The sequence below is a fragment of the Macaca nemestrina genome, chromosome 3, assembly GCF_043159975.1.
Source record: "Macaca nemestrina isolate mMacNem1 chromosome 3, mMacNem.hap1, whole genome shotgun sequence".
Lineage (NCBI taxonomy): Eukaryota > Metazoa > Chordata > Mammalia > Primates > Cercopithecidae > Macaca > Macaca nemestrina.
Genome location: NC_092127.1, coordinates 119,378,633 through 119,405,574, shown reverse-complemented (window position 1 = coordinate 119,405,574; position 26,942 = coordinate 119,378,633). Strand labels below are relative to the sequence as shown.

Genomic DNA, 26,942 nt, shown 5'->3' with positions numbered 1-26,942 from the left:
ACACTGTAATATATAATGAAATAATTAAACAACTCACCATAATCTAGAATCAGTGGGAGCCCTGAGCTTGTTTTCCTGCAACTAGATGGTCCCGTCTGGGAGTGATGGGAGACAGTGACAGATCATCAGGCATTAGATTCTCATGAGGAGCACACAACCTAGATCCCTTGCCTGCACAGTTCACAACAGTCTTCTTGCACCAGTATTCTAATCTAATGTGAGAGTCTAATGTTGCCATTGATCTGACAGGAGGTGGAGCTCAGGTCGTAATGTGCATGATGGGGAGTGTCTGTAAATAGAGAAGAAACTTGACTCACCCACCACTCATCTCCTGCTGTGCAACCCAGTTCGTAACAGGCCACGGACCAGTAAGGGTCCAGGTGTTGGGGACCCCTGGTCTAGAGGAGACACTTGGTTACTTCAAGGTTCCACAGAGCCTTAGAACTTTGACTTCCTGAATCCTGGTCTAGAACTCATTCAGTTTATTTCATGCTATCGTGTCTTTGTGTGTATGTACTGCATCTCAATCCTTCGGTTTAAATATACTTTAAAGACATTTATGATGGGTCCCAGAGAAATGTACTACTTCTAAGAAAGTCTCATGTATTTTATATTTTTCTAAGTTCTTCAATGCCCTTTTTCTGTTCTACTCAGTTTTACCACAATTAGTGTGAAAATTTACTTTAACTTCTGCCGTCTGGGGTTGCATATTTGCTTTATTAAAATTGATCTATTTTAAACTTTATTCTGGGAATCCAGTTTTATTTCCTTTTTGTATAACTGTACTGTTTCTATTCTGGGGAAGATCAAATGTATACTAAATCTGTTTCATAATAAATTCAGCTAGTTTGTCAAATAGCATGTAATGAAACCTATTTAACTTACGTATATAACATTCCTCTTATGGTACTGAACATTTTCAATACAGGTTGAGCATCCCTCATGAAATCTGAAATGCTACAAAATCTGAAACTTTTTGAACACCAACATGATGCTACCTGTGGAAAATTATACAGTTGACCTCATGTGATGGGTACAGTCAAAACTTTGTTTCATGCACAAAATTATTAAAAATACTGCATAAAATTAGCTTTAAGCTATATGTATGAAACACATGTGAATTTCATGATTGGACTTGGCTCCCCTTTCTAAGATACCTCACGATGTATATCCAAATACTCTAAAATCTGAAAAAATGTCTAAATCTGAAACACTTCTGATCCCAGGCATTTTGGAAAAGGGATCCTTGAACCTGTATGATGTAACATGATGTTAAGATTATTTTTCTTCACCTTCCTACCTGTCTGGTCCTCTCCCATTTTTACGTTGGCACATTCTGTGACATGTTCTCCATCTTGGGACTCCTGGTCTCGTGATTTTTCTGTTTTATTGGGTCCCAGAATAGCATCCAACTCAGTAAAAAATTTCATACTCTTAGTCATGCCTAGATCTTGAGCTGTTCTTACGATCTTGTATTCATGTTTTAGGTTTTTGTACTTTGTTCTGCACTGTTTCCAGTCTCTCTCTATTCCAGATTTCTGAAGCTTGGCCGCAATTTGTTCAAATATCCTCTTATTTCTCACTGTTCCCTCTAGTTGTCGTTGTATGCTTTTATCAGACCAGATGTCTATTAGAGCCCTGACTTCTGTCACAGTCCAGTGCTTTCCTCCTTCATTTGCTACAGTTGGGATAAAAGTTGTATTATTAGAGGGTTCCAATACTGACGTAGAGATACCTGCATTAGGTAGAGAGGTAAAAGACATATGCATTATATACATCAGACAAGGTAAATAATTGGATGCAACATTATTAAAGAAAGCAGTTTCCTCCATAGGAGATGGAGTAACAAATCATAGCTTAGCTTTTCTCTTAAACAGTGGGGAAACAAATTCAGAACCTAAAGCTGTCCATTATTATGCCAGTTACTGGCTTTAATAAAGTTGTGGCTTTTTAGTCACATTTTGATCATCTTTCCTCTATATCATTTTTTTCTCTTCCATATCACTCCTTTACTATGTAGGGTGTATATCAGTACATAGTGGAAGTTCAATATTTAAATGTGTAGCATTTACTGTAGAAAACAGTAATTATATAAGAAAATGACTCATTGTAGATAATTTGTTTTGAAATAGGATAGGTACAAAGAATTTAACTCCTTTCTTTATCTTGTGATTTTCTTTGGCTATGTATCAGTCTACTGGGAAGCATTTAAAAACCACCACTCTGGTACCTGCCTCATCCTTCATCCCCAGATTGTGATCTAATGTGTAGTCAGAGTTGAGAACTGAGGCTACTCATGAGCTGAGGGCTTGGAAGAGTCACACGGAAAAATCAGTGTTTATGCCTTGTGAAAATTACAGAAAGACTAAAGCCATTTTAAATGAAGCATTTTCTTTCAACGGTAGGGAAGTGTGTCAGAAATTTCATAATGCCTTGTTCCTAGGCAGTATGTCTCCACTTAGTTATAAATCCTTTAATATGCCATGGTGCGTATTAGGTCTCTAGAACAGTTTTATACTTCATTTACATTACTGACAGGTACCTGACTTTATATTGGTTATTTTGACAACCATATTATCTTGTGCTTTTCTCAGATTTCATTTTCATAAAAGAAGTAGGTTCATTTTTTGAATTATAAAATTACAAGCACATTAACTTTGGTTTTTGTGGGGTTTTTTTTTTTTTTTGAGACAGGGTTTCAAATTGGATGTAATATTATTAAAGAAAGGAATTTTTGGCTGGGCATGGTGGCTCAGGCCTGTAATCCCAGCACTTTGGGGTACCAAGGCAGGTGGATTGCCTGAGCTCAGGAGTTGGGGACCAGCCTGGGCAACAGGGCAAAACCTGTCTCTACAAAAAAATGCAAAAATTAGCCAGGCTTGGTGGCATGTGCCTGTGGTACCAGGTGCTTGGGAGGCTGAGGTGGGAGGATTGCTTGAGTCCAGGAGGTGGAGGTTGCAATAGGCTGAGAATACACCACTGCACTCCAGCCTGGGTGAAAGAGTGAGACACTGTCTCAAAATAAGATAAAATAAAATAAAATTTTTTAAAAAGAAAGCAATTTTCTTTCACCAAGGCTAGAGTGTAGTGGAGAGATCACCGCTCATTGCAGTCTGAACCTCCCAGGCTCAAGCGAGCCTCCAGAGTAGCTGGGATCACAGGCACAAGCTACCGTGCATGACATTAACATTTTGTTTGCATTGAAAATAATCTTCAGCCAGGTGCGGTGTCTCACGCCTGTAATCCCAGCACTTTGGGCAGCCAAGGCAGGTGGATCACGAGGTCAGGAGGTCAAGACCATCCTGGCCAACGTGGTGAAACCCTGTCTTTACTGAAAATACAAAAACTAGCTGGGTGTGGTGGTGCGTGCCTGTGGGGCTGAGGCAGGAGAATCGCTTGGACCTGGGAGGCGGAGATAGCAGTGAGCCGAGATCTCACCGTTGCACTCTAGCCTGGCGACAGAGCGAGACTCTGTCTCAACATAAATAAATAAATAAATAAATAAATAAATAAATAAATATCTTCAAATTATACCCAAGATTAGTCATAATTTATTTTGTTTCTTTCATTTTTTTTTTTCCCTAGACTCTGCTGCACAGGCTCGAGTGCAGTAACACAGTCATGACTCACTGCAGCCTTGAACTCCTGGGTTCAAGTGAGCCTTCCTGCCTCAGCCTCACAAGTAGCTGGGACTACAGGCATGAACCACTGACTGCACCTGGCCTATTTTTAATAATTTATTAGGCATTGGGGGGGGGGGTTCTCTCTGTTGCCCAGGCTAGTCTTGAACTCCTGGTCTCAAGTGATCCCCCACCTTGGCCTTCCAAAGTACTGGGGTTACAGGTGTGAATCACTGTGCCTGGCCATAATTTAAAATTAAATATTAAATTAATGGTTCAGTAATATTTAATTGAGATTAGGTTTTGGCCCCTATCATACAAATGATATTACAATTAACAACTTTCATCAGATTCATGAGTTTTAAGTCATTGAAAAAAACTTTATAGCATTTATTTGAGATATTTTGTGGTATATTTAATGTCTTTGCTTTGAAATGCTTTTCAGAATTATTTTTCTTATTTGGGTTACAAATAGGTTTTTCTATCATTTAAGTTAGAAGTAAGGTTTTTGCTTCTAGCTTCGATAAGAAATTAGAAGCAGCCGGGTGTGGTGGCTCATGCCTGTAATCCCAGCACTTTGGGAGACCTAGGCGAGTGGATCACCAAAGGTTGGGAATTCTAGATCAGCCTGGCTAACATGGTGAAACCCCGTCTCTACTAAATATACAAAATTAGCTGGGTGTGGTGGTACGCGCCTGTAATCCCAACTACTCGGGCGGCTGAGGTAGGAGAATCGCCTGAACCAGAGGCAGAGGTTGCAGTGAGCTGGGATCATGACAGTGCATTCCAGCCTGGGCAACAGAGTGAGACTTGGTCTCCAAAAAAAAAGAAAAAAGAAAAGAAAAATAGAAGCGAAGAAGGATTTACACTGAATCCTTGACCTGGTTGTGGCTCTGATGTTTACTTTCAAACGTAAAATTCTGTTTGTCTTAACCCTTGCCACTAAAGTGATCATGTGCATTACTATGTGTAAGTCTAGCCATCAGATTTCTTACATTTAAAGAGTAAAGTTTGGAAATTAGAGAACCTGTATTTCTAGGAAACTTAAATTTGGTAAAGAAATCATTTGCTTTAGAAATAATTTTTTTCGGCCGGGCGCGGTGGCTCAAGCCTGTAATCCCAGCACTTTGGGAGGCCGAGACGGGCGGATCACGAGGTCAGGAGATCGAGACCATCCTGGCTAACACGGTGAAACCCCGTCTCTACTAAAAAATACAAAAAACTAGCCGGCCGAGGTGGCGGACGCCTGTAGTCCCAGCTACTCGGGAGGTGGAGGCAGGAGAATGGCGTGAACCCGGGAGGCGGAGCTTGCAGTGAGCTGAGATCCGGCCACTGCACTCCAGCCTGGGTGACAGCGCGAGACTCCGTCTCAAAAAAAAAAAAAAAAAAAAAAGAAATAATTTTTTTCAGTATGGGTTGGCAAAAAGGGAGGAAAACATAAATTAATTCTGAGTGTTTCTTCCAGGAAAAATTGTCAGTTTTCTCAGATTAGAAACCAGTCTTATCTTCTAGTTTGAAATTAGATCAGTTTCATTCTGTCCCACCCATTATACTATACCTAGTTCCATTGGTCTGACATGAGAAACCAGAAGTAAAGGATTTCCTGAGACATCTTCCTTATCTTCTGATGCAATTGACATTTTACCTGGAAATATAACAGAATTCCTTTTAGAAATAACATAACTGATAATCCTAATAGCTTTAGCTAAATGTGATCATATTCTTCAAAATAGATTTGTGATAGACATTTTGTAATAAAGTTGTATAATATAGTTTAAATATTTATGTATTTAAAGAAAAATCCAATTTTTTCCATCCAATATAGACATGGTCTATTTTGAATTTCTGCTAGAATTGTTTGGTAATTTTGTAAGTTTTTAGAAACAGTTGTAGTTAGTTTTCAAGTTAAATTACTTTTTTTTTTTTTTTTTTTTTTTTGAGACAGAGTCTCACTTTGTTGCCCAGGCTAGAGTGGAGTGCAGTGGTGTGATCTTGGCTCACCGTAACCTCTGCCTCCTGGGTTCAAACAATTCTCCTGCCTCAGCCTTACAAGTAGCTGGGATTACAGGCATCTGCCACCACACCTGGCTAATTTTTGTATTTTTAGTAGAGACGAGGTTTCACCATGTTGGCCAAGCTAGTCTCGAACTCCTAACCTCAGGTGATCCTCGGCCTCCCGAAGTGCTGGGATTACAGGCGTGAGCCACCGTGCCCAGCCTTACATTTTTAAAAAGTGGTGTTTTATTTATAATTGTATCTTGGGTGCTCTAACAGAGTAGGCACTTGCTAAATAATACCAGTAATGTAAAAGAGTGGGTCCTGCAATGAGATAGATAATTAGAAAGTGCTGTTTTTTTGGCATATATGATCAGATAGCTTAGAGTTTTTAAGTATCTTATATAATTTATTGATTGATACATACTAAAGTTTCCAGAAGTTAATCTAAATTATGTTTAAATGGATTAAGGAATATGTCATTTAAAAGAACCATGCCAACCATAAAAACTGAAGTCCTCCTTTGATTTCCTCATTTTATGGTTTGGATGCTTTTATATAGGCTTTCATAAAATGAGGCATAGGCTACTTTTTAAAGTGATCAAATGAGGAGGATGAAGTACATCTTAGAAAGGAATCCAACTTATATGATTTTTAACTCAAATTGACACATGAAGATGAATTATAATTACAATGAAATTGCAGACTAATCGGGAGGTGGATAAGTATCGTTTGATTGCTCTTTGTAATGTTTAAATTAAAAATTTACTCATCTCATTAATCATTTCATTTCCAAATGTTTTTCCAGTTCTATTTTATTGAGTAACAAAAGTAGCGTTGTATTTTACATTAATAGATCAACTGTTAGGTGTGATTTTAGTGGCATAAACATTCTTTTAAAATCATGATTCACCATTACGTTTACAGACTTTCCCGTTGAAGAAAAAGAAAAGGTATGCTCTTTATCATCTTAAAAACTCTATTAGGGTTTCTATGTTAAAAAAGGAAAACAAATGAAAAATAAACATAAGTACAAAAGCACATCACTGCTTTCAGATGGCACAGTTGTATTTAACTCTCAAGGTAAAAATTGTTGAAAAATTTAAATCAGGTTTTATAATTGCTTTAGGCTAAAATGTTGTTGAGAAATGTTTTAGATTTGTTTGAAAATAGGAAAAATAAAAATCTGGAGTTATGTAAGAATTATCTTTAGAGAAACAGGGCCCAGGTTATTTAACACCTGAGCTTGAATATGAGAGCAGTAAAGAAAGGCAGGGTTTCTATTCTATTACCTGGTTTAGAGTCTAGATTTACCGCCATAGAAAAGAGTCTGGACCAAATATACAAATGATAGTGAAACAGAAAAGCTCTCTCTCCGACCTCTTCAGATAATTTTTTCCTAAGTTGCTCCTCATTCCACAGCATGAATCCTAAAACTGTAGGTAGAGGCTCTGGGGATTTTAAACTGAAACTCTTAAATCATTACTTGAGATGCATTTATATAAAATAAAAGGAGTGAAATAGAGGGAAAACTTGACCACTGAAGGAATGTGGTTTGGCAGCTGTAGGCCAAAGGAATTCTGAGGCTGAGGATGATCAGATTTAGCAGAACATGAAGCCTCGTAGAGTTGGTCAAAAGTGTATTTGGGTCCTTTGCCATGGCTCTGGTCCTGGCTACTTGCTGCCTAACAAGCAGCCTATCCCTACCACTTGCATGAGGTTGATCCCAACAGTGGAAAAGGCACTTCCATTTTCTTCCCTTCTTCCATTTATCACACACCAATAAAAATTCTGCTGGTTCGGCCATAGGAAAAACCAGAAAACATTATATAATGAATCAAACCTGGTGCAAGGAGGGCTTCTTAAGCCTTAGGGAAAAAACTTTGATTACCTTAAAAAGTTTTGGATTCTGCAGATCAAATAAATCATAAGGCAAGAAAATCACGCAAATTTCTAAGACCTCAGTTGACATGAATGGTCAATTTGTAAAAGTGAATAAATGTATAGAAAAGTGTTCCACCTTACTGGTAATTAAACAAATGCAAATTAAAAGTTACCAATTTGTATATCATTATAGGCCATTGTTTCTTAAATTAGCCTAAATCGTTATTTATTTTATTTATTTATTTTGAAATGGAGTTTTACTCTTGTCACCCAGGCTGGAGTACAGAGGCATGATCTCGGCTCACTACAACCTCTGCCTCCTGGGTTCAAGCAATTCTCCTGTCTCAGCCTCCCGAGTAGCTGGGATTACAGGTGCCCACCACCACACCCAGCTAATTTTTTGTATTTTTAGTAGAGACAGGGTTTCACCATGTTGGTCAGGCTGGTCTTGAACTCCTGACCTCAGGTGATCCACCCTCCTCAACTTCCCAAAGTGCTGGGATTATAGGCATGAGCCACCACGCCTGGCCTAAATCACTATTTACTTATTAAATTTGGAAAGTCCGTTCTTCCCATCAATACTCCATAATTTTGCATGACAATGGTTCTACATAAGGGACATTCATGCCTAGTGAAGTACAGTTATTTTGGAAAGCAGTTATTTTAGAAATAATGTTTCAAAGTAATGGCCAGGCGGGATGCCTAAGGCCTGTAATGCCAGCACTTTGGAAGGCCACGGTGGGCAGATCCCTTGAGGACAGGACTTCGAGACCAGCCTAGTCAACATGGTGAAACCCTGTCTCTACTGAAAATACAAAAACTAGCTGGGCATGGTGGCGTGCGCCTCTAATCCCAGCTTGGGAGGCTGAGGCAGGAGAATCGCTTGAACCTGGGAAGCAGAGGTTGTGGTGAGCTGAGATTACACCACTGCACTCCAGCCTTTTTGACAGAGTGAGACTCCATCTCAAACACAACAAAACAAAACGAAAAACCCAAAACAAAACAACAAAAAAACCAAAGTAATTATATCCTTCTGAATCAGTATTAGGACTTGTGTCCTAAAGTAATAATACTAAAAATGGACAAAAGTTATTAATTGCAGTATCATTTGCCTGAGGGGGGTGAAGACCCACACTCAGTTAAATATTATGGAACCATTAATTGTAATATTTAATTTTAGATCATGATTAATCTTAGGTATAAAGATTATTTTTAATGCAACCAAAATGTTAATGTGCTTATAATTTTATAATTTAAAAATGTAAAAAACAACTAGTGGTATTGTGGAAAGTATATGGGAAGAGGCTGAAAACCAGGGAGCCCAGTAAAGAGGTTACATTAATATTGTATATGAGAGATGAAGAAGTTCTGGTTAGCCGTAATGAGAATAGAGCAGAGAGAAAATTTTATGTAGTATGTCAGCAGATTTTTTAAAGACTTAGTGACTGGCCAAAAATCAAGGATATCTCAAATGTTTCTGTATAAGTGATTGGAAATATAGTGATGCTAAGGTGGAAGCAATTTGTAGGAGGATCAAATTCGGGCTAGATGTGGTGGATCATGCCTCACTTTGGGAGGCCGAAGCAGGAGAATCTCTTGAGCCCAGGAGTTTGAGACCAGCCAGGGCAACATGGTGAAACCCATCTCTACCAAAAATACAAAAAATTAGCCAGGCATGGTGGGTCATGCCCCATAGTCTCAGCTATTCAGGAGGCTGAGTTGGGAGGATCATTTGAGTCCTGGAGCAGTGAGCCAAGATCACGCCACTGCATTCCAGCTTGGGTGACAGGAATGAAACCCTCTCTCTTAAAAAAAAAAAAAAAAAAAAAAAGTTGATGGGAGGAGAGTTTGATTTTGGAATTGGGGGTTTGAGGTACCTAAACGTGCATAGTTAAGTTGTAAGTATAGTCCCTCTGTTTATGAGTGAAAATGAAGGAGTTTGGAGCCAAGGGAATACCTGAAAGGGCTGAAGATCCCTTTAAGAAGTGGAGATACTGGCACCCACATCTTCATCAGACCAACTCCTGGTTAAAATCGGGGACTTTCAGAAGCTAAGTGATTTACTTATTTATTAATCAATATTTAAAGCACTTAAATAATGAAGAGTGGAAGGTGTTTAATTGAATAAAATAATGTAATTGCTGTTTAATATGGTAATAACCGCAAAGCTTTCTCAGAATTTGGTGTCATCTCGGAAATGGAAAGAATGTAGGCAGGGTGGATTCTTCTTTTAATGAAATGATTTGTTACTGAGCTGTAAACATGAAAATTAGCTAACTTAAGTTAACCAGTTGTAATCTTTGTCCTCTTAACCCAATTCACATTTGGTACTTTTATTATACTATTTACTATTTTCTCTCAGGTGTTAAATTTATTTGCAGTTCTGTCCTTTTTGAGGTTTCACATTACTAAATGTATATAGCTTAGTGCTTTGCCCATGGTACACACAGATAGTGGGTGTTACAGATTTTTGAATAATTCTGCTCTTAAAAATAGCATCTGTAAGATTTAGACTATGGTAGAAATCTTATTACTGTCATTGATTTCCCTCCCTTTGCCTACTAATGTTTCCACAGACAGTGAGCAGATTCTATGTAAGTAGTATTGGGTTTAACAACACAGTGCGTCAAGAAACTTCTCTAAATCACTTAGTCTCAGATCATTTAATCTATTACATCTTCGTGATACTTTATTGTTAAAATGGAGCTGTTCTTCTTCATTGTTAAAATGGAGCTGTTCTTCGAAACAAGTAATGAAATAGTGTTGAACAGTTATTTTAAATGTGCTTTTATTTATCAATTTAGGAAAATGGAAACAAAATAAAGGAGAAAGTTCTTGTTTGGAGCTGTGGAAAAACATCAGTTAATTAATGTTTTTGATATTTTTCCCCCTTTTTGCCACTCTTACAAAATTAAAACTTAAACAATTTTTAGAACCCAATCCATATTTCAGAAACATCACATGCAGTTGGCACTAGCAGTCGGTGCCATTGTAATGTGCTTTTTCTGTATTTTACAGATTTTTTTAAAGTAGTAATATTTAACCTCTTTTTAAAAAAAATTAATTCTTAACCTTGTGCAAAATAGCATAATAAATTGGTTATTTTTCCTCAGTCTTGACATTTCAGTCTATATTTATCATATGGCCTCAGAAGTCTTGAACTTTTACAGTTTGTAAAACTGTAAAACAAAACAAAAACAATAGAGTACTTTTTTTTTTTTTTTTTTTTTTTTTACCTTCAGTGGTCTCTGGGGCTGTACTTGGGCTGAGCGTTTCCAGGTACCTGCCATTTGCATCTTCCTCTGTAAATTGTGTGGCAGGTTCATACTGCAGGATTACATCCAAATCGTGGAAGAACTTCATAGTTTTAGAGCTGTCTCCAGAGTTATGGGCATATTTAACTGTTCTGTATTCATATTTGAGATTTTTGTACTTAGCCCGGCACTGTTTCCAGTCTCTGTATACTCCTAATGATTGCAGCCTTTTAGCAATGTAAATAAATATTCCTTTATTTCTTAGTGTTCCATAAAGTTGTTTTCGTATATTTTTTTCTGCCCAGACACTTAGCAAAGCTTTAACCTCCTCCTCAGTCCAGTGCTTTCCTGCTCCACTCTCCATGTTGAAAGTGACCTGGAAATGATTCACTATTTCTAGCCAAGGTTTTGTTTCCTAGGAAACCAGACGGCTGGTTGTCAATAAGCTCTGAAGAGCTGAAAGGATCTAGTTTAACTGGTTCAAGCTGCCTGAGGGAGTAACTTGAGAAACTGCCAAATAAGCAGGCTTTGTGATTAAAGAAGCCTGGACCTAAATGATTTTTAACCATATTCATTTCAGCTTGAAGGAAGAACTACCCTTGAGACAAAAGGGAAAGAAAACCGTTTTTTGTGTATTTCTTTTCTTTCATAATTTACTGTTTTACCAAATGATTGTTGATTTTTAAAAATTGTTTTGAAAATGGTTGGCAGAGGTTTTTTCCCAGAGGTTTATAACCATTGTTAATAATATATTTCCACTGACATGAATCACCTAGTCCTCTAACATTGGTTAACTTACAGACCCCATAGCATTTCACTAAATAAAAGAAATCATAAGTCATAATTTATTTAGTCCCATATGGTATATAGTATTATGCATATCTATTTTCAGTATTTAATGCATTTAATAAAATCAGTTCTTGAGGCTGCTCTGAGCTGTGATCATGCCAAGTGTTTTTTAGAGTTTTACTTGGCAACGTATTTAATGTTATAGTTTTTCTCGTTAATAAAATGCTGCAAAAATTGCAATATATAATTTTGAAAAAGGTTCCTTTTTACCAAATAAATCAATGTATTAACAGCCACTAAAGTCTACAGGCACATATGGAAGAGGTTTACTTTTTGTTTCTATCCTGATATATATGTTCTCTGGAACAAAAATTGGTCAATAAACATCTACTATTTATAGCACTTGTTCAGAACTATTAAAAATTGTAAAGCAGTTGGAACCTTTATGAGAGTTTATACTGCACAGCGGTATGGATGCTCTTAGTCTTTACTATGTCTTTAGATTTTGGCTGTTTTCTCTGTATCACCACTTAAAAACACTAATGCAGGAAATGAGACACAGACATGGGAAAGGGTGCCTGGTCAGCAGAGGGTTTTCAAAAACAACTTTTTTTTTTTTTCTAATAATAAAAGTGCTATTTATTGGAGAACATTTGGAAAATGCAGAAAGGCACAAAAAATGGTGATAGTTTCAGTACCAGCTACACATTTTGCCTCTATTATATTTGGAGGTTTTAATTTATATCTACATACTCATCCTGTTGAAACCCTATTTAGAGGTTATAAAGTGTAGAGGTTAGAAGCATAAATTCTGCAGCTGGGTTGTCTGTATTCGAATCCTGCCTGTACCACTTGCTGTCTGTTTGGCAATGGGAAAGTAACTTCTTTTCTATTGCTTTAGTGTGTTTATCTGTAAAATGGGCGTGGTAATCATAGTACCTACTTCATAGGATTGTTGTGAAAGCCAAATTAGATCACTCATGCTATCAACTTAAATAATTAAAAGGATCAGAATCTAGTTTAAAGAGAGTTTATTCACGCGCCAAGTTTGAGGATGACTCACCTGGAAACACCAACTCCAAGGAATGGAGTCAGCATTGAGAAGTAGGAAGGTTAAGGTTTCATTTCTATAGGCAGACAGAGGAGTTTTTAGCGGAATCACAACATTTTTTATACAAGGTTAGCGCCCAGTTACAGCAGTTTGATTGGTTATAGGTGGTGGTTCTTTTGGGGAAGGGTACCTTTAACATTTTTTACAGAGGATGTAATTGTGAATGGGTTTTCTTTCATTTGGTCTATGCAGCACAGCAAAGCAGAAGTTATCCTTTTTTTTTTTTTTTTTTTTTTTGAGATGGATTCTCGCTGTGTCACCCAGGCTGGAGTGTAGTGGTGCGATCTCGGCTCACTGCAAGCTCTGCCTCCTGGGTTCACACCATTCTCCTGCCTCAGCCTCCCGAGTAGCTGGGACTACAGGCGCACGCCACTACACCCGGCTAATTTTTTGTATTTTTAATAGAGATGGGGTTTCACCGTGTCAACCAGGATGGTCTCGGTCTCCTGGCCTTGTGATCCACCCGCCTCTGCCTAGAAGTTAATCTTTAACAAAGGTCATCACTTGAGAAGGCAGGATGTTATCACCTCTGTTGTCTTTTTTTTTTCTTCTTCTTCTTCTTGGTTCACTGCAACCTCCGCCTCCCAGATTCAAGCGTTTCTCCTGCCTCAGCCTCCTCAGTAGCTGGGACTACAAGCATGTGCCACCAGGGCCAGCTAATTTTTGTATTTTTAGTCGAGACAGGGTTTCACCATGTTGGCCAGGATGGTCTCCAACTCTTGACCTCGTGATCTGCCCGTGTCGGCCTCCCAAAGTGCTGGGGTTACAGGCGTGAGCCACCGCGCCCGGCCGTCTCTGATGTCTTTTAATTCTCTCTAGTCATTGTATAGAACAAGAAAAATAAGAAAGTGAGTTAATCTATAGTCTGAGAAACAGAAGTTGTAACCATATGTGACTTGGATCACAGTCATATCTCTCTCAAGGCCTAAAGTATATTTGGGGTTCCAGTAGGTTTTAAATTATTTATTTTTACAGCGTAAAATGCTTAGGACATGTTAGTTAGAATTAGATATCTAGTTGTTACATTGTCATCTGCTTTGATTGCTAATCATCAGCATCAGCATCATCAATAGGAGTAGTTCTAGTACAAGTAGCATTTAATGTGTTGTCACACTGAGTTCATGGGTGCTTGTCGAGAAAGTATGCTTGATAAAGTTCTTCAAGAAGCTCATCAATTGGCAGATTTAACAGCTAATATCTTTTTATATTCACAGGGGTCAGGAGAGTGCCGGTATTGTGACTAGTGACGGGAGTTCAGTGCCAACATTCAAATCACACAAGGTAAATTTGAACTTTAAGAAATCTTGATGACAGGCTGGGTGTGATGCTTCATGCCTGTAATCCCAGGACTTTGGGAGGCCAAGGCAGGAGGATCACCTGAGGTCGGGAGTTCGAGACCAGCCTGACCAACATGGAGAAACCCTGTCTCTACTCAAAATGCAAAATTAGCCAGGTGTGGTGGCGCATGCCTGTAATCCCAGCTACTTGGGAGGCTGAGGTAGGAGAATTATTTGAACCTGGGAGGCGGAGATTGCGGTGAGCCAATGTCACACCATTGCACTCCAGCCTGGGCAACAAGACTAAAACTACGTCTCAAAAAATAAAATAAATAAATAAATAAGTGAAAGAAATGGGATGACAAAGATAACAAAAGACAGGTGATCATTAATATGGGGGGGTTTTGAATAAATAATTTGCAGTCAAAAGTGATATTCTTTGGATCAGCCACTTTCAACTTTATATCCTAACATTTATCAAATTAGGATGTATTTCTTCCCCAGTGACAATTTTTTGCCTAAGACCAACTCAAATAGGGAGTCATTTATTTAAATGCTTTAAGATGCTTTGATTTGTTTAATGCAAATCTTAGTTTTTATGCTTGACAAATTGTATTGCTTAGTACATCTGTTCTTAAATGTTTTAGTGAATAGTATCTTATGAAACACAAGTGCTTCAACATTGTGAAGGTATTAAATGCCACTAAATTTTTCTCTGTAGAATGGTTAATTTTATGTTATGTGACTTTTGCCTCAATAAATTTTTTTAAGTAAGTGCTTCACAGTTCTTACAGTTAGGTTATTTGTTTTTGGCCTTTTTTTAAGATTAGAATTCTGAAACACAGAGAAATTAAATGTACTTCTTTGTCTTATTTGGATTGGCTGAGCAGAGAAGAGAGGCGTTTATTACTAGCAGTACTAGTCTGTTTTTTTCTAAGTTGCACTTTTTGATTTCTCAAGGGAATGGGTCTTGTAAATCACGTCTTTACTGAAGACAATTTGAAAAAATTGTATGTTTCAAATCTTGGAATTGGACACACAAGATATGCCACTACAGGAAAATGTGAATTAGAAAATTGTCAGCCCTTTGTTGTTGAAACACTTCATGGGAAGATAGCTGTGGCACATAATGGCGAATTGGTAAATGCTGCTCGATTAAGGAAAAAGGTACATTTGTTTGTTTGTTTTCCCTAAGCCTTTTTAAATGATTAGCATGGGTTAATGAATAAAAGTTAAGGATCTTTGTAAAAGGCATTTTCTAATTGTTGCTACCTGTTACCTAACTGCAACAACAATTGCATCAGAATGATCTGGAGTACTTGTTACAATTCCAGATTGTAAGATGTCCCCTAGAGTTGGAGACAAGGGTGAGAATATGCATTTTAGACTCACTTTTTGAATGCACTGCTCTAGAGATTTGGGAGAGTTGATTTATGGTTGGAAGCATAGAGAAATTAGAGTTTATGGACTTGCTATCTCTTTAACTCTGTTGCTATGTACAAAGCTCGTATGAAATAAGAAAAACCAAGCGTTTTTCCTATTCTCAGACTCAGCACACTTCTGTGGCCAAATAGGGGGGGTTTCTTGTACCAGCCAATTTTCCAGAGGATACGAAATGGGTATCCTATAATTCAGTTGTATTCTGATAGTACCTGGAGGTAAAGTCAGGTTCCAGAAGTTAAGGGCTCAATCCCACAAGATTGTCCCCCACTTCAGATGCTAGTTGCAAGTCCAGGCCTCTGGTACATCTGACAACCAGTTATAAATTGGGAGTTCCTGCAACAGCCCTGGCACTGCCTTTGGTTTCAAACATCACAAAACTCAAGAAAGTACTTTGTATACATTTACCAGTTTATTATGAAGGATGTTACAAAGGCTACAGAAGAGCAGTCTGGTGAAAAGATGGAAAGGGCGGGGTATGTGGGAACGAGCATGGAGCTTCCATGCCCTTTCCAGGGGCACCACCTTCCAGGCATCTCCAACTGTTCAGCTATCCAGAAGTTCTCTGAACCTAGTCATTGTGAATTTCTATAGAGGCTTCATGAAGTAGGCATGAATGATTAAATCATCAGCCACTGGTGATCAGCTTAACCTTTTAGCCTTTCTCCCCGAAGCTGGAAGCTCCAACCCTCTGGTTGATTCCCCTGGCAACCAGCCCTCATACTGATGCTATGTAGGAACCCCTAGCTACCGGTCATCTCAACAGCATACAAAAGGACACTTATCATTTTGGCAATTCTAAGGGTTTTAGGAGCTGTGTACCAGGAAAGACCAGGATAAAAATCAACATATATATTTCTTCTTATATGTCACAAAATCATAAAAATAAAATGGAGTATAAACTTGGAGATGACATAAAAAAATGAATTGGAAACAATGACAGAAAACTAGAGTATGGGAAAAGGGAGAGAGTGTTTAAACTCTTGGTTCACAGCATGTTGTTTGGAGCTTTCTGTGCTAATGATGTCAAATTTGTGCCTATGCTTTCATTCATCATTTTATCTTTTTTTTTTTTTTTAAACTGCCTGTCTTTATATTCATTCCTAGTAGCTTCCTTTTATCCATTCAGGCATTCATTCATTAATGTTGAGTTTCTTCAGTTTATTAGCTCCCAGTCATCTTGACTTGGTAACCTCAGAACCTGGTGATATTTAGTAATAGATTGTTACCCACATGCTCCATCATCCTATAAGCATTCTAGAGCTGGGCAATTCACATATGATGAACAGTTACAGAAGCTGAATAATAATGAATTGCCGGGTCAAAAATATCTAGAAACTAGGCTTTTGTACCATTCATTGTCATTCTATTTTCAGTTCTGTCTTTAGACATTTCCTAGAGCTTTGTCCAGCCCTGTTTGTAGGCATTATAATGACCTTATTGTGCTTTTCTGTCCCCAAATGAAAAAATGTATAGTTCATTTAAAAATTCAGACAATCATGAACGTATAAATATGGAGTAAAAATTTCTTAAAAATTCACCACTTAGAGATAACCACTAACTCACCGTTTCCTGACATTACCCCTTACCCAGATGCTAAACTTCATCTCTACTTTTAGCTCCCTACTGAAAATGTTCTGTAGTGCCCATTCAGACTCAATCTGTGCATGTCCATGGGGCTGCCCTTGTCCTGGTCAGTCTTGCTCAGAACTTTGTAATTATCATAGAGTACACTCAAGCGATATTTATTGCATCTGCTACATTTCGTTGTTCAATACAGTTGATTCCTTTCTTCTATCAGTAATAATTAGTGAGGATGGGTAGCCACCATTATGATCACTAACAAACCCAGCTTGAAAGTTAACACTGTAGTGTACTACTTTTATAGGAATATACCCAGTTCATCAAGAGTGTTGAGGGTAGAAAAGGTCAGACCCACTAACCAAATTTTCAAGATCCCCTAACCACTTTCAGGTCTGCATGCCTTCAAATTTAGTATTCAAAAGCTTTTCTATACATCTCAAAGCACTTTTTTTTTCTGCTTGAAAACCTTCTAGATTTCTTATATTGCCTCCAGCCATGGTCATCCGTTATTAGTATACACATACCATTAATGTAGGAGTCCCCAACCCCTGTGCCAGGGACTGGTACCAGTCTGTGACTTGTTAGGAACAAGGCCACACAGCAGGAGGTGAGCGGCAAGTGAAGCTTCATCTGTATTTATAGGTGTTCCCCATTGCTCACTATTACCACCTGAGCTCTGTCTCCTGTCCAGATCATCAGCAGCATTAGATTCTCATAGGAGCATGAACCCTGTTGTGAGCTGTACATGCAAGGGATCCAGGTTGTGCTCTCCTTAGGAGAAGCTAATGTATAATGCCTGATGATCTGTTACTGTCTCCCATCACCCCCAGATGGGACTGTCTAGTTGCAGGAAAACAAGCTCAGGGCTCCCACTGATTATGATGAGTTGTATAATTATTTCATTATATATTACAGTATAGTAATAATAGAAACAAAGTGCACAATAAATGTAATTCGCTTGAATCATCCCCAAACCATCCCCTGTCCCTGGTCCATGGAAAAATTGTCTTCCACCAAACTGGTCCCAGGTACCAAAAATATTGGGGACTGCTGCATTAGTGGGATGCAGGATTTTCATAGCTGGACATCCACAGAATGCCTTATTTCTTTCCATTATGGTTGGCTACTGGGTTTGGGGTGGGGTGGAGCTTCCCCTCTGATGATTAAACTTCTCCTTTTTTCTGTATAGCTTCTGCGTCATGGTATTGGTCTGTCCACAAGTTCTGATAGTGAAATGATTACCCAGTTACTGGCGTATACCCCTCCTCAGGAACAAGATGACACCCCAGACTGGGTAGCCAGGTAAGCAGAGAACTGGATTAAACTTGGAGCTCTAGTAAGGACAGTTTTGCCTTGCATATGTTTATAACTGAAGTTATTCATTATTTAATTAATTCCAGGATTAAAAATTTGATGAAGGAAGCACCCACAGCATACTCCCTGCTTATAATGCACAGAGATGTTATTTATGCAGTACGAGATCCTTATGGAAATCGTCCTTTATGCATTGGTCGTCTTATTCCAGTGTCTGATATAAATGACAAAGGTAATAAACTTCAGAAGGAATATCCTTTCATAATGTTTTTCAGTTATTGTCGTACTGCTATCAAGCCCTGAAATCTTTAGGTATAGAGAGTTGATGGGTGGGAGGGAGCTAAGTAATGAAATAATGGTAAATGTATTCTTCCTTTTTGAAGTATGTTTCTTTGAGTACTTCTGAGGATGAGTCCCATTTGTTTTTTGTTGTTGTTGTTTTTGTTTTGTTTTGTTTTTGAGACAGAGTTTCGCTCTTGTTGCCCAGGCTGCTGGAGTGCAATGGGGCGATCTCAGCTCACTGCAACCTCTGCCTCCTGGGTTCAAGTGATTCTCCTACCACAGCCTCCTGAGTAGCCGGGATTACAGGCATGCGCCACCATACCCAGCTAATTTTGTATTTTTAGTAGAGACAGGGTTTCTCCGTGTTGGTCAGGCTGGTGTCAAACTCCTGACCTCAGGTGATCTGCCCACCTCAGCCTCCCAAAGTCCTGGGATTACAGGTGAGAGCCACCACACCTGGATGGATGAGTCCCTTTTAATGTTTTTAATGGAGATTCTTATTTTTTCCTGTCTCGATTGCCTATTCATGTCCTTTGCCTAGCTATTTCATTTCTGCAGTATGATTTTAGTGGTTTCTTTTGACTTTTATCAAGATGTTTTTCTAGCCGTGAAATCATAATGTTAGAAGGAACCTTAGAAGATCATTTATTTTATCTTTGGCTCAAGTCAAATGAGGATCCATGTGCTCTTAAAGCCACAGAAATGGCTATTCTATGAATTTTTTTTACTTACTTATTTAGTGTTAGCTGTTCTGTTGAAATAGCCTCTTAAAATTTCTTGAATCCATTAACTGAATTGATTTGTGATTTACAGAGAAAAAAACATCAGAAACAGAAGGATGGGTGGTGTCTTCAGAATCTTGTAGCTTCTTATCTATTGGTGCAAGGTAAGTTTTACCTTATTTGGCATATTATCTTTCCCCATGTTGAAAAGAATTTTTTTTTGACACAGTTTCTTATTTACGTGAAAGTTTGAAAGTTTTCCTTCTGATATCTAATAGAAAATATTTATAAAGGGATTTTCTTATGCATGTTATGTTCAGCAGTTGCACTGAGTTTAATGTTCTAGTAATAGCTTCTAATTCTGACGCTGGCATTCTTTCAAGATACTATGAAACTTATTTTAATTATTTTGTATATTTTTCTCTTTTTACAGTACAATATGATCATAGAGACTTATTTTAGAAAGGAAGAACTTCCTCATTGAGATATAGCTATGATAGAAAAATGTAAGCCAGGAGAAAATGTTTTCTTTATACTTTATTCTTTTAAAATTCAGTACAACTTAGGGCCCTTCATTTTTCAATTCTATACTAGAACTTAGAGTTTACAGAGAGATTATACAGAAATCATTGCAGGAGACATACCACTTTTTAAAAAGCCACTTCTAGATTTTATATTGAATGAATCAATTGTTTCTCTAAGGGAAGGTACTCTATGTGCTTTATAATTAATGTTTTCATCAGCCTTAAGGACTAGTTTATTAAAAGTCTTCTTTCTTTAACATTGTTTCCCAAGATATTACCGTGAAGTCTTGCCTGGAGAAATTGTGGAAATATCCAGACATAATGTCCGAACTCTTGATATTATATCAAGGTCTGAAGGAAACCCAATGGCTTTTTGTATCTTTGAATATGTTTATTTTGCAAGACCAGACAGTATGTTTGAAGGTAAGTAGATTTCTTTTCTTAGAATATTCATATAAATGTTTTAGCTGTCTCCTTGAAATATGGCAATTCTTGCCTCAAAGGCTTACCTGGCTCTTCGAAGGCACATAGTTATATGTTGTGGATATAGGACTGAGCCCACAAGTCATAAGATCACAATTTTTTACTTCCTTTTGACTCTTGGATTTTGTTTTTTGTTAGGAGTAAGGATTATGATTTTTAGATCTATATGAAGGGTCAAATTTTTTTTTAAACCACACAGTTGAATTCCCTAGTTTGTGTATTTCCACATTCATATTTTTGTATATATTGCATTTCTTTTTATACTCAATCTGTAGAATTCTAGCACTAGTTTTTTAGAATAACACTGTTATATTATGCTAAGTAAAATACTCTCTCTCCTTTTCCAAACACACCAGACCAAATGGTTTATACAGTAAGATACCGTTGTGGCCAGCAGCTAGCGATTGAAGCACCTGTGGATGCAGATTTGGTCAGCACTGTTCCAGAATCTGCTACACCTGCTGCTCTTGCTTATGCAGGAAAGGTATTTTCTCTTAATTAACATGCAGTGAATTGCTCTCCTAGCTGTGGAATAAGAAATCCTTGCCTATAAAGAGAAACTCATCAACATTTCTAAGGAGAAAGGAAGGTTTGGTGGTTAATGTTGCTTTGTTTACAAGCGTTATTTATTTTCCAGGCTTTTTACCCAATGGCACTATTTTAGTGAAACCCACTAAAAGGTTCACTGAAAAGAAAAAACGTTCACTAAAGGGTTCAGAAATTTGCCCCCCTCTTTTTAAAAAGATAACATCATGAATATACAGTTGACCCTTGAACAATTTGGGGGTTAAAGGTGCCAGCCCTCTGCACAGTCAAATCTGTGTATACATTTTAATGCCCCCAAACTTAACTGATAACCTACTGTTGACTGGAAGCCTGACCAATAACATAAACAGTTGATTAACATATTTTGTGTATATATTATATACTGTATTCTTGCAATAACTTAAGCTAGAGAAAAGTAAATGCTTTGAAGAAAATCATAAGGAGGAGAAAATATATTTACTATTCCTTAAGTAAAAATGGATCTTCATAAAGGTCTTCATCCTCATTGTTGTCTTCACGTTGAGTAGGCTGAGGAGGGAAGAGGAAAAGAAGGGGCTGGTCTTGCTGTCTAAGGGTTGGCAGAGATGGAAGAAAATCCACCTATAAGTAGACTCATGCACTTCAAACCCATGCTGTTCATCAACTGTATATTGACTTCAGTGGAAAAATTTACTTAATATTAAAATAAACATCTTGAATCATCTTCGCAAGTCACTGGAATATTTGCTTGCTACTAAGTATGGGTAATAGTAAAGCTGTTTATGTTCATTTAGCATAATGTTGTCAGTGTTATGCTTTATTTTCATAACCAGGTAGATTGTGTAACTATAGTAATCCTGGGGTATAACATCCAATATTCACTATCTTGGATACTTCATTAGCTTCTAAAATAATTAATATGCATACATTTTATAAAAGATTACCTTGATAAATGGGTTAATTACCTCCTATCCCTAAAAAGTATCTCATTAGTCTACTGGTTTTAATTTATTTAATTCATTTCTTTAAAAATTATTTTGGGCTGGGCGCGGTGGCTCAAGCCTGTAATCCCAGCGCTTTGGGAGGCCGAGGCGGGTGGATCACGAGGTCAGGAGATCGAGACCATCCTGGCTAACATGGTGAAACCCCGTCTCTACTAAAAATACAAAAAACTAGCCGGGCGTGGTGGCGGGCGCCTATAGTCCCAGCTACTCGGAGGCTGAGGCAGGAGAATGGCGTGAACCTGGGAGGCGGAGCTTGCAGTGAGCCGAGATCGCGGCCACTGCGCTCCAGCCTGGGCGACAGAGCAAGTCCGTCTCAAAAAAATAAAAATAAAAATTATCATTTTGAATAATGAATTTTTCTGACAGTGATTTAATCTTTGTCATGTCTTCATATGCTTAGTGTTATCTTTCAAAACAGGAATAATGTTTAAGACAAAAACATTATGAGTCCTCACAAAATGAATTGGTTTTTCCACCAAGTATATTTTGTTTAGTGGTTTTTCTTTTTGCCTTTTCTCCAAATAATAAAGGAAAATAATTTTGAAATTTCACTTGAATATTCTGGTGGCAACACAATCTAGAGAACTAGTATTTGCCTGTTCTGTATATTGCTCCTCATTGTCCTTTCATTTCTTCTCTATCAGTGTGGACTTCCATATGTGGAGGTGCTGTGTAAAAACCGATATGTAGGGAGAACCTTCATTCAGCCAAACATGAGGTTAAGACAACTTGGTGTTGCAAAAAAATTTGGAGTATTGTCAGACAACTTTAAAGGCAAAAGAATTGTTCTTGTAGATGATTCAATTGTGAGAGGCAATACCATCTCACCTATAATAAAACTGCTCAAAGAATCTGGTGCAAAAGAGGTGAGTAATATTAAAACATATCCCAAAGCATCAGTTAACAATAAGATACTGGCATAAAATTGCAATTCAGGGTAGTGAATCAAAATGGATGTTCAATATAATAAATTAACTTTTTTATATCAGTTTGATTTAGGATTAACTGTGTAGCAACTTGGAGAACATGTAACAGCCACACTTTAAATGTAATCCTTAATAGATTAAAAAGCTCAATATAAAAGCTTAAGGCTGGGTGAGGTAGCTCATGCCTGTAATCCCAGGAGCCTGAGGCAGGAGGGTTGCTTGAGCCCAGGAGTTCGAGGACAGCCTGGGCAATATAGTGAGACCCTGTCTCTACAAAAATAAAAGATAATAGTAAAATTAAATTTAAAAAAATTAAATTAAATTTTAAAAAACCTAAAATTTTAACAAAAAGACTATACAAAATAGGCTGGACACAGCGACTTATGCCTATAATTCCAGCACTTTGGGAGGCTGAGGTGGGCAGATTGCTTGAGTCTAGGAGTTCAAGACCAGCCTGGGTGACATAGTGAAACTCGCCTCTCCTAAAATTACAAAAAATGGGTGGGGCGTGGTGGCACACACCTAAAATTCCAGCTACTTAGGAGGCTGAGGTGGGAGGATGGCTTGAGCCTGGGAGGTGGAGATTGCAGTGAGCCGAACCAATCTCAAAAAAAAAGTCTAAAAGCACAAAATAGAATGCTCTTTAAAATCAGTGGAGTATTGATTGCTTTCTCTACTTGAAGACATGCAGCCAATTCCAGTGTAATACCTTTGACTTAATATTTTTTTAAATTTCTTTGTTAAAGACAGTGTCTGGCTCTGTTGCCTAGGCTGGAGTGCTATGGCACCATCTCAACTCACTGCAACCTCTGCTTCTGGGGCTCAAGCAATCCTCCCACCTTAGCCTTCTCAGTTTCTGGGACTATAGGCATGCGTCATTGCAGTCAGGCTAATTTTTGTATTTTTAGTAGAGACGGGGTTTCACCATGTTTCCCAGGCTGGTCTCGAGCTCCTGGGCTCAAGTAATCCACCTGCCTTGGCCTCCCAAGGTGTTAGGATTACAGGCATGAGCCACCGTGCCCAGCCAAGTTATTTTTTAATATCACTTTACGTCTTTTGTTTTTTCCTTGATACTGGGACTCAATGTGTCACCTGGTTGGAATGCAGTGGTTCGATCTCACCTCACTGCAACCTCTACCTCCTGGGCTCAAGCAATCCTCCCACTTCAGCCTCCCAAATAGCTGGGACCATAGGCACACACCACCATGCCCGGCTAATTTTTTGTATTTTCAGTAGAGGCAGTGTTTCGCCATGTTGCCCATGCTGATCTCAAACTCCTGAGCTCAGGCCATCCGCCTGTCTCAGCCTCCCAAGGTGCTTGGATTACAGGTGTGAGCCACCACACCTGGCCTCACTTTATGTCTTGAAAAAATTTTTTTTAAATTTTTATTATTTAAATTGATAAATGTATATATTCATTGTGTACAACATGTTTTTATATAGATACACTAAGTTATTTTAAGATTTCAAAGCTTATTCTATTTCATAGCTCATACTACAGAAGTGAGATGCCATTTACAACTAATAGTTGAGTAAATTTAAAAATAAAGTCTCAGCCTGGGCAACGTATAGTAAGATCCCATCTCTGAAAAATCAAAAACAAAATCTCACTGTAGAAGAAAGTGGGATGAAAAGCAGTACGCCAGTTTATTTAGAAAGTTTCCAAGATAATTGGGATTATGATTTTCCAGCCTTTTTTATACTTGTGTTTAGGATTATGATCATCTCACTCTGGAATTCTGTGGAAATTATGTAATAGATATAAGAGTTTAACATAATTGCATCATTTATTGCAACAGTGAAAAAGAATAAAGTCAAAGAACCTGGAAATGGCCTAAATATCTCCCGGTTGGAGAATATAATTTAGTAAATTGATATATCAGTGATTAAATATGATGCAGCCATTAAATAAGAAGACTACATAGCAAAAATGGGAAAATCTATTCTAATAAAGTTTAAAAAGGAAATGTGGACACTGAGTATAGCCATTTAAATGTACCTGATGAAAGGCAAAAAAAACAATAGTAACAGACAAAAACAACTCTGTTGTAGTAGTAAGGTTTTGTTATAACCTGGTAAATTGTATTTTTCTTTTTAAAATGGTAAGATAAGAGATAAGCAGAGGTACCCGGTATTACAAGAGAAAATCTAAGTGGCTCTAGGAATGTAAAGACATCAAATGAGAAGTAGGATATCTAGAGAAAGAAAATTCCTCATGATTAGGTGACAGAAAAAAAACAAGCAGCAGCTTTGTAGAAAGAATAGTTTATTACCCGTATGTTGTTACTGAATATTCTGCAAAACAATTTTATATTGTATTTGCACAATGAAAGAGAATTTTGCATAGTGTTACAAACCTTGTGTACAATGATTTCTTTCCAAGGTACACATTCGAGTAGCTTCACCACCAATTAAATATCCATGCTTCATGGGAATAAACATTCCTACAAAAGAAGAGCTCATTGCCAATAAACCAGAATTTGATCACCTTGCAGAATATCTAGGTAAGTATTAAAATTTCTATAAACTTTGATTATTAACAGAGAAAAGCCAAAGCTTGACAGTCTTTACACCTTTAGTAAAAAGGAGTATTCAGTGTTTGTTAAAAGTTTTTAAAGTTAAGCAGATATTGAATACTATTCTCAACAGTGAGAGTAGTTGGCATGGGGCAGACGCCATAGAGTCTTGTGTTGAAGAGCTAAGCCAAGGTGAGATCAGAGAAGGGAGAGGTGGTTTCCAGGTGGAGGGAAGTGCAAGCATATCACTTAAAACCTCCCAAAAGTCAGATCCCAAGAAAAACAAAAATAATTTAATCAGATTCTAACAGAGTAATTTGGATGTGGATACAAATCACAAAGTAAAAAGTTTGTGTAGGTTCATATTCAATAATGAGATAAGGAGACTTCGAGATCTAAGTTTTCCTGGGTAAGACATCTTCCTTTCAAAATCAGGTGATGTATAAACTGTGGAAATAACACATGATATTTAGTCATTGTGCCTTGCTTCCTCTACACAAGGCAAGGCACAATGACTTGTTTGTGGCTGGTGTTTCTTTTAACCTGTCATGCACGTGCCTCACTGGTTAAATATTTTTAAATATCACCCTGATGGGTATCATACATGTTATGAGCACTCACACTTTGCCAGAAACTATACTGCCTATATTATTTGTATTATCATAACATCATAAAAACTCTACATTTAGGCAATGTTTCCACCATCTTATATAGATGAAAGAATAGACTTCGGAAAACTGAGTGAACTTGAGCTTAAATTTGAGCCTAGATCTTCCTGACTTTAAATTCCACTTTCTTAATTAAGAAAATTACTCCCAAAGCCCTCTAATTCCATTCTAGCCTTGAAGCCTCCTCTGCTGTTTTAAATTATGTTATCCCCTAGATTCCAATTTAAAATTTTAAAAATAAAGGAACTGAGTTTTATTGACTTATTTTTTCCTTTTTTTTAAAGAAAGGCTAAAGGAGAAATTTTTATCCTAGGTTAAATTATTCTGTGTGTAACTATTCTCTGTTGAAGCATTTCTTCCTTTCTAAAGGAATTCTCACTACATTTTTACTTTTCCTTCTTTCTCCCTTTAGGAGCAAACAGTGTTGTGTATCTGTCAGTAGAAGGACTGGTTTCATCTGTACAAGAAGGGATAAAGTTTAAAAAACAGAAAGAGAAAAAGCATGATATTATGATCCAAGAAAATGGAAATGGCCTGGAATGTTTTGAAAAGAGTGGTCATTGTACAGCTTGTCTCACTGGAAAATATCCTGTAGAATTGGAATGGTAGCTGGTAGGGTTGGATGTGTGTAGTTTCAAGATAGAAAGTTGGTCAAGAAGTTATAGTGGTCACACCTCATCTATTTACTGTTACTCAGTTGGTACAATGTAAAATGCCATGCTTATGTTTACCTTTATAAGTTTGGAGATTTTTTTTTTTTTTTTTTTCTGAAAAGGATACCAAAGTGCGATAACTGAACATCTCTAATTGCATATAATACAACAACATGTGGTGTTGTTCTTTTTTTTACACAAGCATCGGCTAGCCTTTTTTACCTGGTCAGAGAAGGCAGGTGGTCACTGACATTTGCCAAGTCCGTGCTTTAAAGGGTCTGCAAGAAGTTAGAGTTAAGGAGAGGTGACGCCAACAAGACAGTTCTGGCTGTAGTTATGACCTTGGTTTCCCTGTCTAACTGTAGACAAAT

The 26,942-nt window shown here is 37.6% G+C and overlaps 2 protein-coding genes across 8 annotated transcripts in view; one reads left to right on the top strand and one right to left on the bottom strand.

Moving 5' to 3' along the window:
• LOC105463551 (phosphoribosylaminoimidazole carboxylase and phosphoribosylaminoimidazolesuccinocarboxamide synthase) overlaps nt 1-11,135 on the bottom strand; it is a 52,254-nt gene extending 41,119 nt beyond the window's left edge. For 3 of the 6 annotated variants that reach the window (XR_011621195.1, XM_011710727.3, XM_071093406.1), the window contains exons 1-3: nt 10,736-11,135; nt 5,179-5,265; nt 1,301-1,735 (exon numbers count right to left, since the gene is read on the bottom strand). Coding sequence is in view for 5 of the 6 variants with exons in the window: in XM_011710727.3 (XP_011709029.2) it covers nt 1,301-1,735; nt 5,179-5,265; nt 10,736-11,117 (904 nt within the window). In the remaining variant the exon portion in view is untranslated. The remainder of the gene's footprint in view (nt 1-1,300; nt 1,736-5,178; nt 5,266-10,735) is intronic. The other 3 variants (XM_071093407.1, XM_071093408.1, XM_071093405.1) reach the window with 2 other exon arrangements.
• Nucleotides 1-26,693, top strand: part of LOC105463552 (phosphoribosyl pyrophosphate amidotransferase) — a 40,976-nt gene extending 14,283 nt beyond the window's left edge. The window contains exons 2-11 of one of the 2 annotated variants that reach the window (XM_011710729.2): nt 13,868-13,934; nt 14,891-15,097; nt 18,144-18,256; nt 18,355-18,500; nt 19,364-19,436; nt 20,068-20,219; nt 20,636-20,763; nt 22,453-22,674; nt 25,118-25,238; nt 26,331-26,693. In XM_011710729.2, coding sequence (XP_011709031.1) covers nt 13,868-13,934; nt 14,891-15,097; nt 18,144-18,256; nt 18,355-18,500; nt 19,364-19,436; nt 20,068-20,219; nt 20,636-20,763; nt 22,453-22,674; nt 25,118-25,238; nt 26,331-26,527 — 1,426 coding nt within the window. In that variant the 3' untranslated portion in view covers nt 26,528-26,693. The remainder of the gene's footprint in view (nt 1-13,867; nt 13,935-14,890; nt 15,098-18,143; nt 18,257-18,354; nt 18,501-19,363; nt 19,437-20,067; nt 20,220-20,635; nt 20,764-22,452; nt 22,675-25,117; nt 25,239-26,330) is intronic. The other variant, XM_011710730.2, reaches the window with a different exon arrangement.
• The last annotated feature ends 249 nt before the right edge of the window (nt 26,694-26,942 follow it).